General features: G+C 37.6%; 1 protein-coding gene across 7 annotated transcripts in view; it reads right to left on the reverse strand.

The window, feature by feature from the left end:
• SYNE1 (spectrin repeat containing nuclear envelope protein 1) overlaps positions 1–13,544 on the reverse strand; it is a 278,124-nt gene that overhangs the window by 19,620 nt on the left and 244,960 nt on the right. For all 7 annotated transcript variants that reach the window (XM_084201522.1, XM_084201521.1, XM_084201518.1 and 4 more), the window contains 5 exons: positions 10,100–10,262; positions 6,256–6,443; positions 4,464–4,614; positions 1,093–1,275; positions 563–700 (listed from right to left, as the gene is read on the reverse strand). In XM_084201522.1, the coding sequence (XP_084057648.1) occupies positions 563–700; positions 1,093–1,275; positions 4,464–4,614; positions 6,256–6,443; positions 10,100–10,262 (823 nt within the window). The remainder of the gene's footprint in view (positions 1–562; positions 701–1,092; positions 1,276–4,463; positions 4,615–6,255; positions 6,444–10,099; positions 10,263–13,544) is intronic.

The raw sequence follows: 13,544 nt of genomic DNA on the forward strand, positions 1-13,544 counted from the left end.
TGATACTTAATGTTTACCATCTCATTCCTTACTTGTTGAATTTGGAAAGAAATCTTGTCTCTAAACAAGCCATGCCAATGATCAAATGTCTAGAATGAACAGAGATGCTAAACCTAGCAAAGTGGAATTTTGGATAATGTGACATTTGGTACTGGTATCTCCAGAGAAGGAGTTTTCTGATGCAGAAATGGTTGAGAAATGTAGTAATTATTAGATATTAGCAATAATGGGAACCTTACATAAATATTTTTTATTAATATTTCCTATTTTGATGCAGGAAAGTACACTATCACCCCTGGTTTTTCTTTTTATATTTTTTACAGATCAAAGATTTTCTATTTTGACAGAAAAGTACATACTGGAATTCGACATAGCTCATGAGGTTGAACATAACTTTTGAGGTTGAAGTCTCAGCTTGCAAGTAAAGGAACCATATCAGGCTGCATTTCTGCATAACGTTTCTTAAAATTATTTTCTCACCATGCATGGCTTTTTTGCCCCTCCCTTCTTTCATCCCTAACTATCCATTCTTTACAGTCTTCATGTAACTATTGTTCTTTACCTTAAGTTGCTTTATCTTTGCTTGGACATCACACTCTGAGAAATGCTCAATGTTGGTTAGCTGCAGGTCCATCTCTGTTAGCCATACCAGGATGCTGTCACGTGCTGTTTCAAACTCTTCCCGCTGGCCAATAAAATGCTGGAGGGTGGAAAATTGAGTGGCATGAAAACCTTCAGCAATAGTAGGAAAATTATTTCATCCCCATCAAACCCAATTTAAACTCAGTACACCTTCTTATTTTATTTCCTACATGCTTTCTGAGGTTCCTTTTTAAGTAACAACATCTAGAGCTGCAATTAGCTGACCTAAGAAAGTTATCTTCTGTGAGGAAGGTGGTTTGATGTCACCAAGCATTTGCCTACAGTCTATTTGTTTACTTTGGACTAAGTGAACTGATGAGCTTCCTTCCTCTTCCAAAGGTAGAAATCTCCTGAAAGCCACTATGCAAATGCATTAAACTGAAAGCTGCTGAGGTACCCTTGATTCATAACTAGAGTAGTGAAACTGAAGTCTTAAAAATGGAAAAATACTTTTAGCCTGCGCAGGATGGAGGTGACTCTCTTTTGTAAATTGTCCCATCTTTGGTTCCCCTCATGAACCATCTGCTTGAGGCTGCCGTCGGAGTCAGTGCGGTTCTCCCGTGCCAGGCGCCGATACTGCTTATTGATCAGCTCCAGCTGAGTCAGGCTTTCATGCACTTGTCTCTGGAATGCCTAAAGCAGTATGAACAAAAGACACCTTCAGAATTTTAATTACTGAAATCAGGATACATATATAGATCTCTTGCCTTATTTTGACCCTTCTTCGGCACTCTGACTTATGTAAGCCAATAAATTCCACTAGTTGGAGACATCTCCTGAGGGCTACCCTATAGAGATGCTGCCTTCTGATTAAAAAAAGCAAAACCAAAAAAACAAAATTCCCCAAAAAGTTCATAAAACTGACACGGTTCACTGAATGAGAAATTTCAACATGAATATCCATTGCAAAGGCAAAATCAGTATAAGAAAACCAGCTCCTCTTTCTGTGAAATTATATGCTTCTGTATTTGAGAACAAAAGTACAAACAATGAACATGAAAGTATTCTTTTTAAAAAGAAGGAACAGAAATCCAAGATTCCTGTGGCTTCATTGGATTTCTTTTCACATATTGAATTTGCTGAAATGCAAACATTGAAGAGATTTGAGCAATTGTTTATTCTGAAACATGATACTAAATGAGACATCTCTTTATATTTAGTATACTGGTGTTCAAGTAAGTTTTGTCTTAAAATATTCACAGAAAAGAAAATCTCACAAATATCCATGCCAACTTATGTCTGGGCAAATGTTTGCACTACTCTGCTGTTACAAGAGCCACAGAGATGTAGCTGAGGTGCACAAGTGACTTAGCCCATGGCTTTTATGTTGAGACTAGTAATCATGAAGCCTGGAGGAAGCACCTTGTAAAGAAATGATTGAATTAATACTACTATTGCTACCACTACTACCATTACTACCACCACCACCACCAATAACAACAGAGTATTTTTTCAAAAATCTACTCTTTATCTTGCCACATCACTGAAATAGAAAAGCAATCAAATGAAGACCTAAAAACCTAGATTATACCAGCTCTCTTTTGAATACAAGTAGGGTTTGGATCCCACTGTAGTTCTACAAACTTGCTGTCTGATATTCCTCACAATGCCATAAAACAGTCAATCTCTTCCAAAACTAGACACTTCCCTTAATAAGGACTGTAGAACTGGGATAGGTTATATACTTCTGTAGAGAAATTTTAATTAAAAACCTGAGTATTCTACGTAAAAAAGATATACACTTCACATTGCACCATTCCAAGCTATAATGAGATAAGCACATTTCTGCTGTAATACCAGAGAATAAAGTAAAGGAATTGGTTAGAAAAAAAGATCAGACTCTGTAGAGTTCTCTCAATATAATTATTCTCTCATTGAACAGCCATCAAATTGGATACGGGACAACAAAAAAGGAGCAAATGCGCTTGCAGCTAAGGTGAAATGATCAGTAGAACTGAATTAATTTAAAATTGCACAAGTATTCCTCTATTAGAGGCACAATTCTGACTGTATTTACTAGGATCATGAAATCTAAAAGTGTGCAGTTGCTGTTCCACCTGTTATCAAGCCTTCTGCAGCAAAAGAACAGCTGTTTATTTGCCTTCCATTTTTTCATCTCAGCCACACAATAATTCCTCTGTTGCATTCCTTCCTGTTACCTCTTTCCAATTCACCATAAACTACTAGAGAGGAAGGAGTTTGGTTTTGTACAATGAAGTCAGTGAGAGCTATCTCTGACCTTTTTTGCTCAAGAACTGAAAGGTTCCTATATGGTCTGAAGAGCTCTTTTTGTTATGTGCTGTCTTTTATTTAAAGTGCAGATATGGAGAAGAAAATAAAATCAGAAAAAATGCCTAGTTAAAGCAGAAACCTGCTTCTGTTAGTATTTTTAAGTGGCTGACTTCATACTGAATTCATAGTAAAGCTGTTGAATGCCACTGGATTTGAATACCACATTGCCTTCCTGCTATTTGGTAGGTAAAGAAATCAAGTGCTCAGGAGAAGGAGGAAAAAAAAAAAAAAAAAGAAGGAAAAAAGAGAAAGAAAGAAGGAAACTATAGGGAAAGGAGGCTTTTGGAGAGGCCACTCTTTTCATCTTGTTCCTGCTGACACTCTACAGACAAAAAATTCACAAGTCTGCTGCAGAGGTAAGGTCACCATAACAGCTGAGGTTCAGTAAAACAGACTTTGGGCAAAGCCAATTCAGCTGTAAAAATCACAGGGTCAATATACTTGTGGTACGGCTTCTCATACAGAGACTTACCAAATAAGAGATTTAAATCCTGGTCACCACATAGAGGGACAATGGGAAAGAGCTCTGAGGCAGAGCGTTTGTGTCCAGGAAGCAAACATTTCTATACTATGGCAATCTACCCAGCCATAACGATGTCTGGCCTAATGAAGTCAGTCTGAAACCAAAACCTGGCCAGTACATTCATAAATGGGAATGGCAATTAAAGAACACAGCACTTCACAATTTATGATTTTGATTTAACTGTTAAACCCAAACCTATCGACTGCGCTTAGATATTGTTTAAAATTTGCATTTCTTCTTCACAGTAATAACTATACTGCATCTGAATGTTTATGGAATTGCCCAAATTATTTTTTCTCTTTCTTCTCTCCTATCTTGACACAGTCTTTGCAAATATGAATCCAAGCAAAACATTTTCTTCTGTGACTCACCAGGTGATGAGAGTGTGTGCTTCACACACAGGTTTACACCCCTTGTAACTATGAGACAAGCCCTCACATTGTAGTGGACACAACAGAGTCATGTAATAAGCTCCTAAGCACTGACCAAAGGTACAGCTTGTCAGTTTTGAAGAATGCTGAACTTTTTAAAGTCACAGGGACACATAACAATACTTGCATGAACATGAATTTCACATATAAGGATCCAAAGGGGAGATATTCTGCATCATAGGCAAGACTTCAGAGAGCCAGCTTCAGAGTTATGGAAATTAGAGGAGAGATAAAATCAAAGCAAAAGCTAGAACATGCAGTATGCATTTCAAGAGGCACTTGGTGAAGGGAGATTTAGGAAGGCTCTGGAACTCTGACTGAACATATTAAAAAGTAGCAGAAATAAAAAAGATGAGGAATTTGGCTTTTTTCAAACAAACAGTGGAGGTACCTCCAGTTGCCACTTTCCACTGTCTTTTTAACTTAGGAAGCTGCTACTGAAGACAGCTACAAAATCATCAACTCCACTTTATTAATACAGCATCTCTGCTGCAACTTGGTTATGGGAAGGAAGAATACCAGCTGGCTGCTGCAATGTGATCAGTAGGTATTGAATTTCAACCATTATAAATCACCTCAAATTTCTTCAGTTCTTCCTTAGCAACAGTGTAAAGCACACCAGAGGAGCTTGGGAAAGCAGCTGTTCTCTCAGAGGCTTTTAGCCACTCTTCAAATCTAGAGTAGTCATCCAAAAATTTCTGCCATAGCCGCCAGGTCTCTTCAATTCTGCAACAGATAACCGAAAATTAGAGAATGCTTGAACTGACGGCCAGTTGACCTACAGAACTTTAATCTGTCATCTGCAACAGCAAACTAGCACTGCACCAGACAATAACTGACTAATAATCTAGCTCAGCCAGCCAGACTGATAACCAGACCACAGGGAAGGCTGGCTCATTCCAGACTGAGCTAGAACAAGATGAAGGCATTTTTTAAAAATGCATCTAATTTTGGAATCAGTATTAAAAAAAGTTTAAAGTTTGTAATAGGAGCTCTAAAAAGCTGAGCACACACTAAATAACTTCTGAAATGCAGTGCCAGTGACATCAGTGAAGCTGCTCTTTAATACAAACAACTGTTTCTAGTACCATAAAGATCCTAAATACTGATAGCTCAGTCAACGTACCAGTTCAAATCCACCAAAGCATAATGTGCACATTCTAAGAAAGTAAAATAGTTCCATGCACAGTTTCACATTAACTTAAAATAGTTCTGAATTGATGTGTTGGACACAAAATTATGAAAGCCCAGGTATGTTCATGACAGACTTTGTCGAAGATGGAATTTATAAATGTAGTTCTAAGTAGAACTTAAAACATAGAATTTACTGACCTATACAATTCAAGAATTTCCATGGCAATAGCATAAAATTACTTAAGGATATGACTCTATGGATATAGATTCAAACCAAAAGCAATACATGTTTTTCAAAAAATAAACAAGAAAATTTACTAAGTACATTAAGACTATCCCACAATATGAAAGATTATAAAACATTCAATTCAGCATTTTGAAACATCAAATTCTTCCTGGAGTTTTTTTATATGACTGTATAAACATGACAAGAAATAAACTTCATAACTTAAAAAGTTAAAGAAAATATTTTAAATTCAGGAGTTTAAATCTGTAAACATGTCTCATTAGTAAGTCAGCACATAGTACATAGCATTGTCTCAATCATTATTGCTGTTGAAATCGCCACACTATCCTGTGTGGGAATAGAAAACAATGAATCTTCTGGATATGATGGTCTAAGCATGTGCAGTTACCCAGACTGCACCCAGAAATCCTGGGTTGCTGTGGCCCTTATTTGCTCAGCACAGCTAAGGTGGACAGGTGGAGAAACTCCATGTAAGTGCTCAGTCCTAAAATTCTTCCAAATGAACAAAGTCAGACATAAGAGAAACTGCTGAGGAACAGCGGCTACATATAAACCTTAATACCTGGAATAACATTTCATCCATTCAATAACTAGTTTCCCATCAATCTCTGTAGCTCTTGCGTAAATTTAAGTGTTACATCCTCCCTTTTATGTCATGTTTTCCAAATCTCTTGGAGTCATTGCTATCATCTAAACTTTCTCTAGTTTCTCTGTCATTGTATCTGCGAAGCATGGAAAATAATTCTGTTGAAGGACTTGTGGGTGAAATTTGATGATTGTTACCTGTATTTTCTATAAAGGCATGTGCAACTCAAAATTTCAGTGTTTTTCATCAAGGCACAGCAGGTATTGGCTTCTACTCAGTGTATGATCTTTTTCTGAACCTTACACTCTTTTTATTCAGTACTGCAATCGTATAAAATACATCCCATCCTGTATTTCTGCCTGCAGGAGGAAGTACTAATCTGTAGATGTTTTAGACTTACTTAAGTCGCCTTTCCATTGACATTGCACAAATATTTCTCCACCTTCTGTCCAGATTGCGTGTAGCCTGCTGGATAGAGTCACACTCTGCTTCTGTGGCACAAGCATCACAGTCATGAAGAAGTACTTCACACAGATTGAGAACAGATGCCACACCAGTGCTGTGTTTCTCTATGTCCCTCTGGAGTTCCTGCAGGTGAAGAGATTAGCTCTTAAGAGAAATGGCTAAACGTGCATCCATGCAAATGTATTTATCTTCCACTCATTTAAAAAGAAAAAAAAAGCTTGCAAACAGAGGAAAAACATCCAGTAATACCAATTAAGAGAGTGCATCTACGCAAGTGGTGATGCAATGTGGTCAATGAGGCCAGGAGAACCTGGCAGCATGCACAGCTCTCCCAGGGACTACGAACACCAAACCACCAAGTGGAACAAACTGCCAGAGCTCTGCATGCTCAGCTGAGCATCCTTCAAACACTTTTAATCAACACCACCAATAAATGGTAGAATTATTCTCAGCCCTTTCCCATTATCACAGAGAATGTAAAGCAGAAGTTAGTAAGAGAAGTGTGACAAGGAAGTACATTCTAATGTACAGCAAGAGTTTGGCAGAGGGTTAGGACCCTTCACAAGCATGCTGCTCCCCACATGAGATAGCTCCAAAGTGGCATGTTTGACATGGAAACTGGCAGCAGCACGTGTTGAACAGTGTACGTGTTAGAGATTTTTCTTCCTTCAGGTTTCCATTTCTATAGTATTTTCATTGGAAATGGAAAATGAAAATTCCAGACACCTAAAGCAAATGCACTCACACTGTGTCTTAGCACTTATTATATGTGATCAGTATTATTCTTCCTGACTGTTTCTTGGTTTCAATGGTTTGTTCTACACTGATGATAATGTTTCCTGTAGAACTAATATTTCACCTTAGTTTTGATCTCCAGATTCAAGACAAACCACAGAAGTAACTGCTTGTTGCTGTTGAATCAGTGCTATGAAAAGAAACTGTTTGAATTTTGTCTACATTTGTAATAAATCATCAGAGTATTAGATGGAAAAATCAGTATGGACAGTAACAAAGCCAAGACAACCTAATTCCAATTGTGACAAAGAAATAATAATGTACATGCACGAAAGAGTGCTGTATTGCATCTAGAACACTAGGTTCAATTCTGATTCAGATGAAAAAAGGAACCAATAGGACAATTAGAGATGTGAAGGTTTATGTAGGAGAATGTGGCAGCTTGAGGATGAGTAGAAATAAACTGCTCTATAATTTTGCTATTGAATTAAACTGTGGCATGCAAAGGGAAATACTGTGTCAATACATTGTGTCTTCATATCTTTAATGTCTAACTAGAGGAACTTTTATTACAGCTAGCAACATGACCTGAAAATGTCTTTCAGCAGGAAATGAGATCTAAATGTCAAATTAAAAACAGGAAATTTGAAGTAGGTCAAGGTGGATCTACAGCAACTATTTTTTGGTTGCTTGTAATAACTGGGCTTTCACTTAATGAAGTAATCTGGTTCATCTTCTCAACTAGAAAGTTATTTTGTAAACACCTACTTGACAACATCGAGTGGAAAAATCACAATCTTTTATTCCTCAGCAATGTCTCTCTCACTTCACTTGCCTGAAAAATACTTTCATTGTGATGTCAAAATGCTTATTTTTCTTTCTGTCTGCCCTGAACTATTATAGAAGGGTGGATACTATAATCAGATGTCACCCTTTATGAAACACACACTCCAGACAGCTATGAGACTTGAGGTTAAGTAAGTTCAGGTAACATGATCTCCTTTCTAATGTTTTGGAGTAAAGCAGTAGTGAGAAATACAAGCCCTAAGCATTCCTAAGAATTACACTTTTTTTATTCACCTACAGAACATTTCCACAAGCAATATCTAGACTATTTCTTCTCCACTGTCCAATATTTATTTCCCAGATTTTAAAATTTGTAATGTTAATTAGAGAACATTAAGCCTTTGGGTTAGTTCACAAAGGAGTGTCACTTTTATGCACTGCTGTCACCCATACACAATCTCTTATTTTATTTGCTTAGAAACAAATATATTTTTTTCACATTTCAAGAGATAGGAGATTGAGAAAATAAACAAACAAGTAATCCTTTAAATGAAGTTCATTACCCCAGAAAAAGACTACATTGAAGTATTATATATAAGATACCCTGCCTTTGCCCAGGATATCCAGATTCAACTGCATTTTTAATTTCACTAGAGACCAGCAATCTGCAAAGCTGATGCTTGGCTGAAGTAGATGCTGAGAAGTAAATAATGGAGTTTCATAAATGGAATTTGACCCTCCTCTTTCACAATGTAACATCTTTAACCTAATTTTGCATATGAACGACTGGGAAGATCAAACATGGAAAAGAACACAAAGTCACTAACAGGAGAGACAGGGAACAAAGTATTTGAGAAGGTAGCCTTCTGAGGTATGGTGGATAGTGATATAGCCTCCAACAAATAAAAATACTGGTTGCCATGCACTGAAAGTGGGTGGGTTTTTAAAACTCTTACTGTTATAACCACGTCTTGTATTGTTATATCCAATCATCACCATGTTTCCAAATACAGCATCCTCCCATGATAAGATTCACCTCTATTTCTCCCCTTTAGAATTCAAATTATTCACTCTCACTTCTACAGAATATCATTGCATGCTGTCACCACAAGGAAACAGTGGAAGGCAGAGATATACCAGTCTCTGTGCCCAAAATAAATCCCCCAAGAAGTGGTTGTAACAAACTATGGGATGTTTGCATAGGGATTCTAGTAAATAATCTCAACTGTCAACTTTGTTGGTAGCAATGTTTAGCCCTTCCCAGCACTTTATCGTCTCAGAAGCACCATTCATTATTGATGCTTCTGTGTTATAAATTATTATCCCAAAGTAAATTCCATATAAAATATTAATAAGTAATTCTGAACAGAGCAGTAGCAAATCAGTTGAGGAGCTGGCAAAATCTCTGAGGCAGTTCTTGGCTCTCAGTTCTACCCTCAGCTTAAAGGAGCAAAATGCCCATTTGTACTCTTCATATATTATCCACAAAAAAATCCTGTCTTTCCTCTTCCCACGCATTTCTTTCTACTCTGGAGAAGGGACCCAGGACAACATCTAACTCCTCTCCAGTGGGAAACAAAAAGCTATTTCTTCCAATAAATAACCAACAGGAACACAAAGGACAGCAGTTCTCTCCAGCAGTGTACTTCTAGGTAAAACTGCACTGGGCAGTGAAGTGTAACAGGAAGGAGAAAGTATAGTAAATCATCTTAGAAGTAACATTACTTTCAATGCCAAAACCTGGCTGAATTCACATTTTTCTACATATTTTAATCTAGCACTGCATAAAGGCTTTGTGTAGTATAAACCAACCAATTTTAACTTCACATGTATAGCTCATGCATCTTTGCGTGCAAAGTGACTCTCAAACAAGCTGCAAAATAAAACTGAGTTAGAAAGGTTGCTAAAAATAGTAATTTTCAAGCATTTGCAAGGTCTAATAGGTGTAAGCTTTGCCTCTGGGAACAGACAATTCAAACAAACAAAAACCACAAGCCCCAAAGGAAAACAATTGCAATAACTCGTTCAGGTTACGTCTCTTGGTGCCTTACCTTTCTTGGCAATGTCAATCAGCTCCTGGTGGATTCGATGTCAAGGCCAGCAGAAGGCTCTATAAGTGACACAATAAGTACCACTTGCCTTGATATTTAAGCATTTTGCCTGATGCCCTCTCAACTGAACTGGGTATGGGCAGCCCAGGGACACTACTTTGGCTCTCCCCATGTCACTGTTCACCTGGTAAGTGTGTTGTATTTTACCTGCTGCTCATTTAGCTTCCTTTGTATCTCCTCAGAGTCACAAGTTTCATAGACGATAGGTTTGGACAGCTCTGACTCAATGTGGGCAAGCCAAGATCTCAGACTACTCATGTTTTTATCCAGCTGCTGCACTGCAACAAGGGTTTCCTTCAACTTCTTTACCCTGTAAAAAAAAAAGAAATGGCAGTATTAAGTACACCCTGAAGGAAAATTTTCACAACATGTGTTTCAGGAAGTTTTCAGAGAAACTTCACTTAGATGGTGAGTTGTACTGTAAACTCTTCCTTTATTATGTCCAGAAGTATATTATATGTGCATTGAGTCCTGCATTCATAGCTGCTCTCCCAAAACCATCTAAGTAATTTAGTTGTGTATTTGACCAATAGATGACAACTGCTCTTCTTAGACCACAAATAACTTATCCACGCACTGGTGGGAGAGTGCACTGAGTGAACAGGCCTTTTTCACACCCATGAAAACACTGAACTAAGTCACACAGAAGATTTGGGTTATAAGGGATCTTTAAAAGTCATCTAGTTCACCTGCTCTGCAATGAGCAAGGACATTTTCAACTAGATCAGGTTGTTCAGAGCCCCATCCAGCCTGACCTTTACCATTCCTAGCAAGGGGGCACCATCTGGGAAACCTCTCTGATCAATCCGTTCCAGGGTGAAGACTTGTCCTTGAATAAATAAGTTTCAGAGCAAAAAGTCCAACTGAGAACTTGGGGAGAATTCTTGAATTCCAAGGGCTGCTTTAAGTTGTGTTATTGGACTATTTCAGGTTTAGAGATGAAATTGGAATGGAATGGCACAGTGATTTCTAACTAGTATTTTTCTTGGAATCCTGACCCTGGAAGACCAATGAGCAGGAAAAACTAAATAGATTTCTGTTTTTGGTTTGTTTGTTTGTTTGTCTTTTTAATCAAGAGAGCATTAAGCTTAGAGATTGAATAAATTCAACTAAACTTTCATCCTATCTCAATAATTTTTCCTTCAATTTGTTTGAACTGCAAAACTGTCCTTCAGTAATTCTCTCCTTCTTATCCCCATGTTTCATAACATACATTATTAGTGAATTCTGAATTTTTTTCTAAGCTCTCTCTTTTTCCCTCTTTGTGCGGTACCAAAAACAATCTTGAGTAATGTTCCCTTTTACACTCCTATTGCTCTTCTACTTAAGTGTTTCAATACCAGAAAGGTTTAAGAGATGAGTGCAATTGCGAACAGACTAACTAAATTGGGTTGAAAAATACAAGATTGCCAGGGTTGTTAAAGAAACAAAATGCCACCTGACCATCCTATAATTCAAATTAAGCAATTAACATTTTTCTTACAATACTAACCAGCAAATTTACCAAGTGCTTCCATACTGAAAGCAATAGTTGCAGTTGACCATAAGAGAATCACAGAGATACTAATGTCATCTTAAAAAAAAGTTAAATCTTTCCAGTTTTCTTCTCTTTATAGTCCTCCCTTTAACTCACAGACGGTTAAACCGTGGTTCTTTATTAGCTAAAAACTCTTAAGAACAGTCCAAATACAGCTTCCTTGCTGGAGTCTCATAACCAACAGCTGTAGGGTTTTGATCTGTAAAAAAACCTCACCTGGTAACTGAAAAAAAATCTGGGCAATGTGAAAACCTGTCTATGATGGGACTGAAGTTAACACAATTATGCTGAAAGACTGCCTTAGTCCTCATCATGAGGCTATGGATCATAACACAGCCCTGTGTTTAGGCTTAGGGAGAACACCCACTGAGGGCACCCTCTCCTTGTAACCTCTGGTTCTACATACAATGTTTTGTGGGTTTGAACCCACTGAAACTTGCTCATAGGGTGACCAAGAAAGTTGGTTGTCACCATTCTGGAAGTCACAAACAGCTTTTCAATCTCTGACATTATTGAAAAGGAGAGAAATCCTGCCCATTTTATGCTTTTATTTTCAAGGCTCGATGCTACTGATTTTTTGCAGGCCTGCTGGAGTAGGAAAGGGAACAATGAGTCATGCCAGCCCTGTGGAGAAGCAATGTCACTCAATCATCTGCAAGACCAAACTGTGGACCGGGATTTTTTTGTTTGCAATTGTGTGTACTCTAACCTCTGTGCTGGATTTCATCTACATTTTGTCTGCAGCAACTATAAAGAGTCCATCTTTTAGAAAGTGCCCTCTGCCTCAGGCAAACTGCACAGGAGTACATCCCTGCCAGAGCATAAACAACAGTCTGGGCCAACTACCACTATTTTCAGTCACATGATCTAGGTTACTTCAGAGGGAGAAAGAACAACAGTGTGACATACTAAAAGAACACTCTAACCAAACCCAAACCCAAAAGCTTCCTTCCTGTACCCCCCGCTACAACTACCCTTAACACTGTTTCTTTTCGTACTGAGTTTAACGTTACAGGTTCCTTGTCTGTGGTACAAATAGAAATAAACAAACAAGTGCCTATTTGAGGCTGCTGAGTTTGTTTTTTTTTACTGAACTGCAGTACGGCGTTGTGTCTCCAGCTACACTGAAAGCACATCCGCGATCAAATAACAGATGCAATCCAACATGTCTGAGAGTTTTCCTTCTGAATTTCAGCAAGCAGAGCTGCCTATGCTCTAAAAGCTCTGCTTAAGAGAAAACAGTCAAATTTAAGATCAGGTATGTGGGATCCCTAGCCAAATGTAATTTTGATGTTTTGAGATTTCATTTGCAAGATTATGTTTCATGTGTTAATGATTCCAATAATCATTTCAGGCCTTTGTTGCAGCACCAGACAGCACAGTAACTGCACATGTTACTGTGAGAGACTTGAGATAACTTTTCTCCTTGATAATAAAAATTCTGCACTGAAATCAAAGGGTTGGGACCATGACACAGTTGGTTTAAAGGTTGTTTTTCATAAAACAAAGTCCCCTTGTCTTGTTACAATTTACAAATACTTAAACTCTCAGAAAGGAAAATACAGCAGAATTCAATTGTTTGCATGGTTGACTGATGAAAAATCCTCTAACAATCTGAATGGGCTTATGATACTAATATTTTCATGTTCCAACTCATGTGCCTCAATTTCCCAGGAAACCAATAACTTTAGATTGTCTATTAATAATGTCTATTATTCTACATTGTGCAAAGACATGGGAAAACAACTTGGAGCTAAAATTAAGGACAGATATATTTAATTCAACTAGTCCTAAAGAAGAAAATCTTAAATTCCACTTAAATCTAAATGGGAACAATCCTGTAAGTACAGAAAAATGCATCATATAGAAGTCATAACTACTGCATTAGTCATTTAGACAGCTGCTTACTAATATTAAACTTTAAAAGCAACATGAAAAAAGTCAGTAAGAGCACGTTGGCTAAGTCTGTACAGTACACACCAGAAAACAGAAAAGGTGCTTTTCAAAATAATATATACTTGGAGCAGTAGACACAGTTTAAAGAAACAATCTGAA

The sequence above is a fragment of the Fringilla coelebs genome (genome assembly GCF_963513975.1).
Source record: "Fringilla coelebs genome assembly, chromosome: 3".
Lineage (NCBI taxonomy): Eukaryota > Metazoa > Chordata > Aves > Passeriformes > Fringillidae > Fringilla > Fringilla coelebs.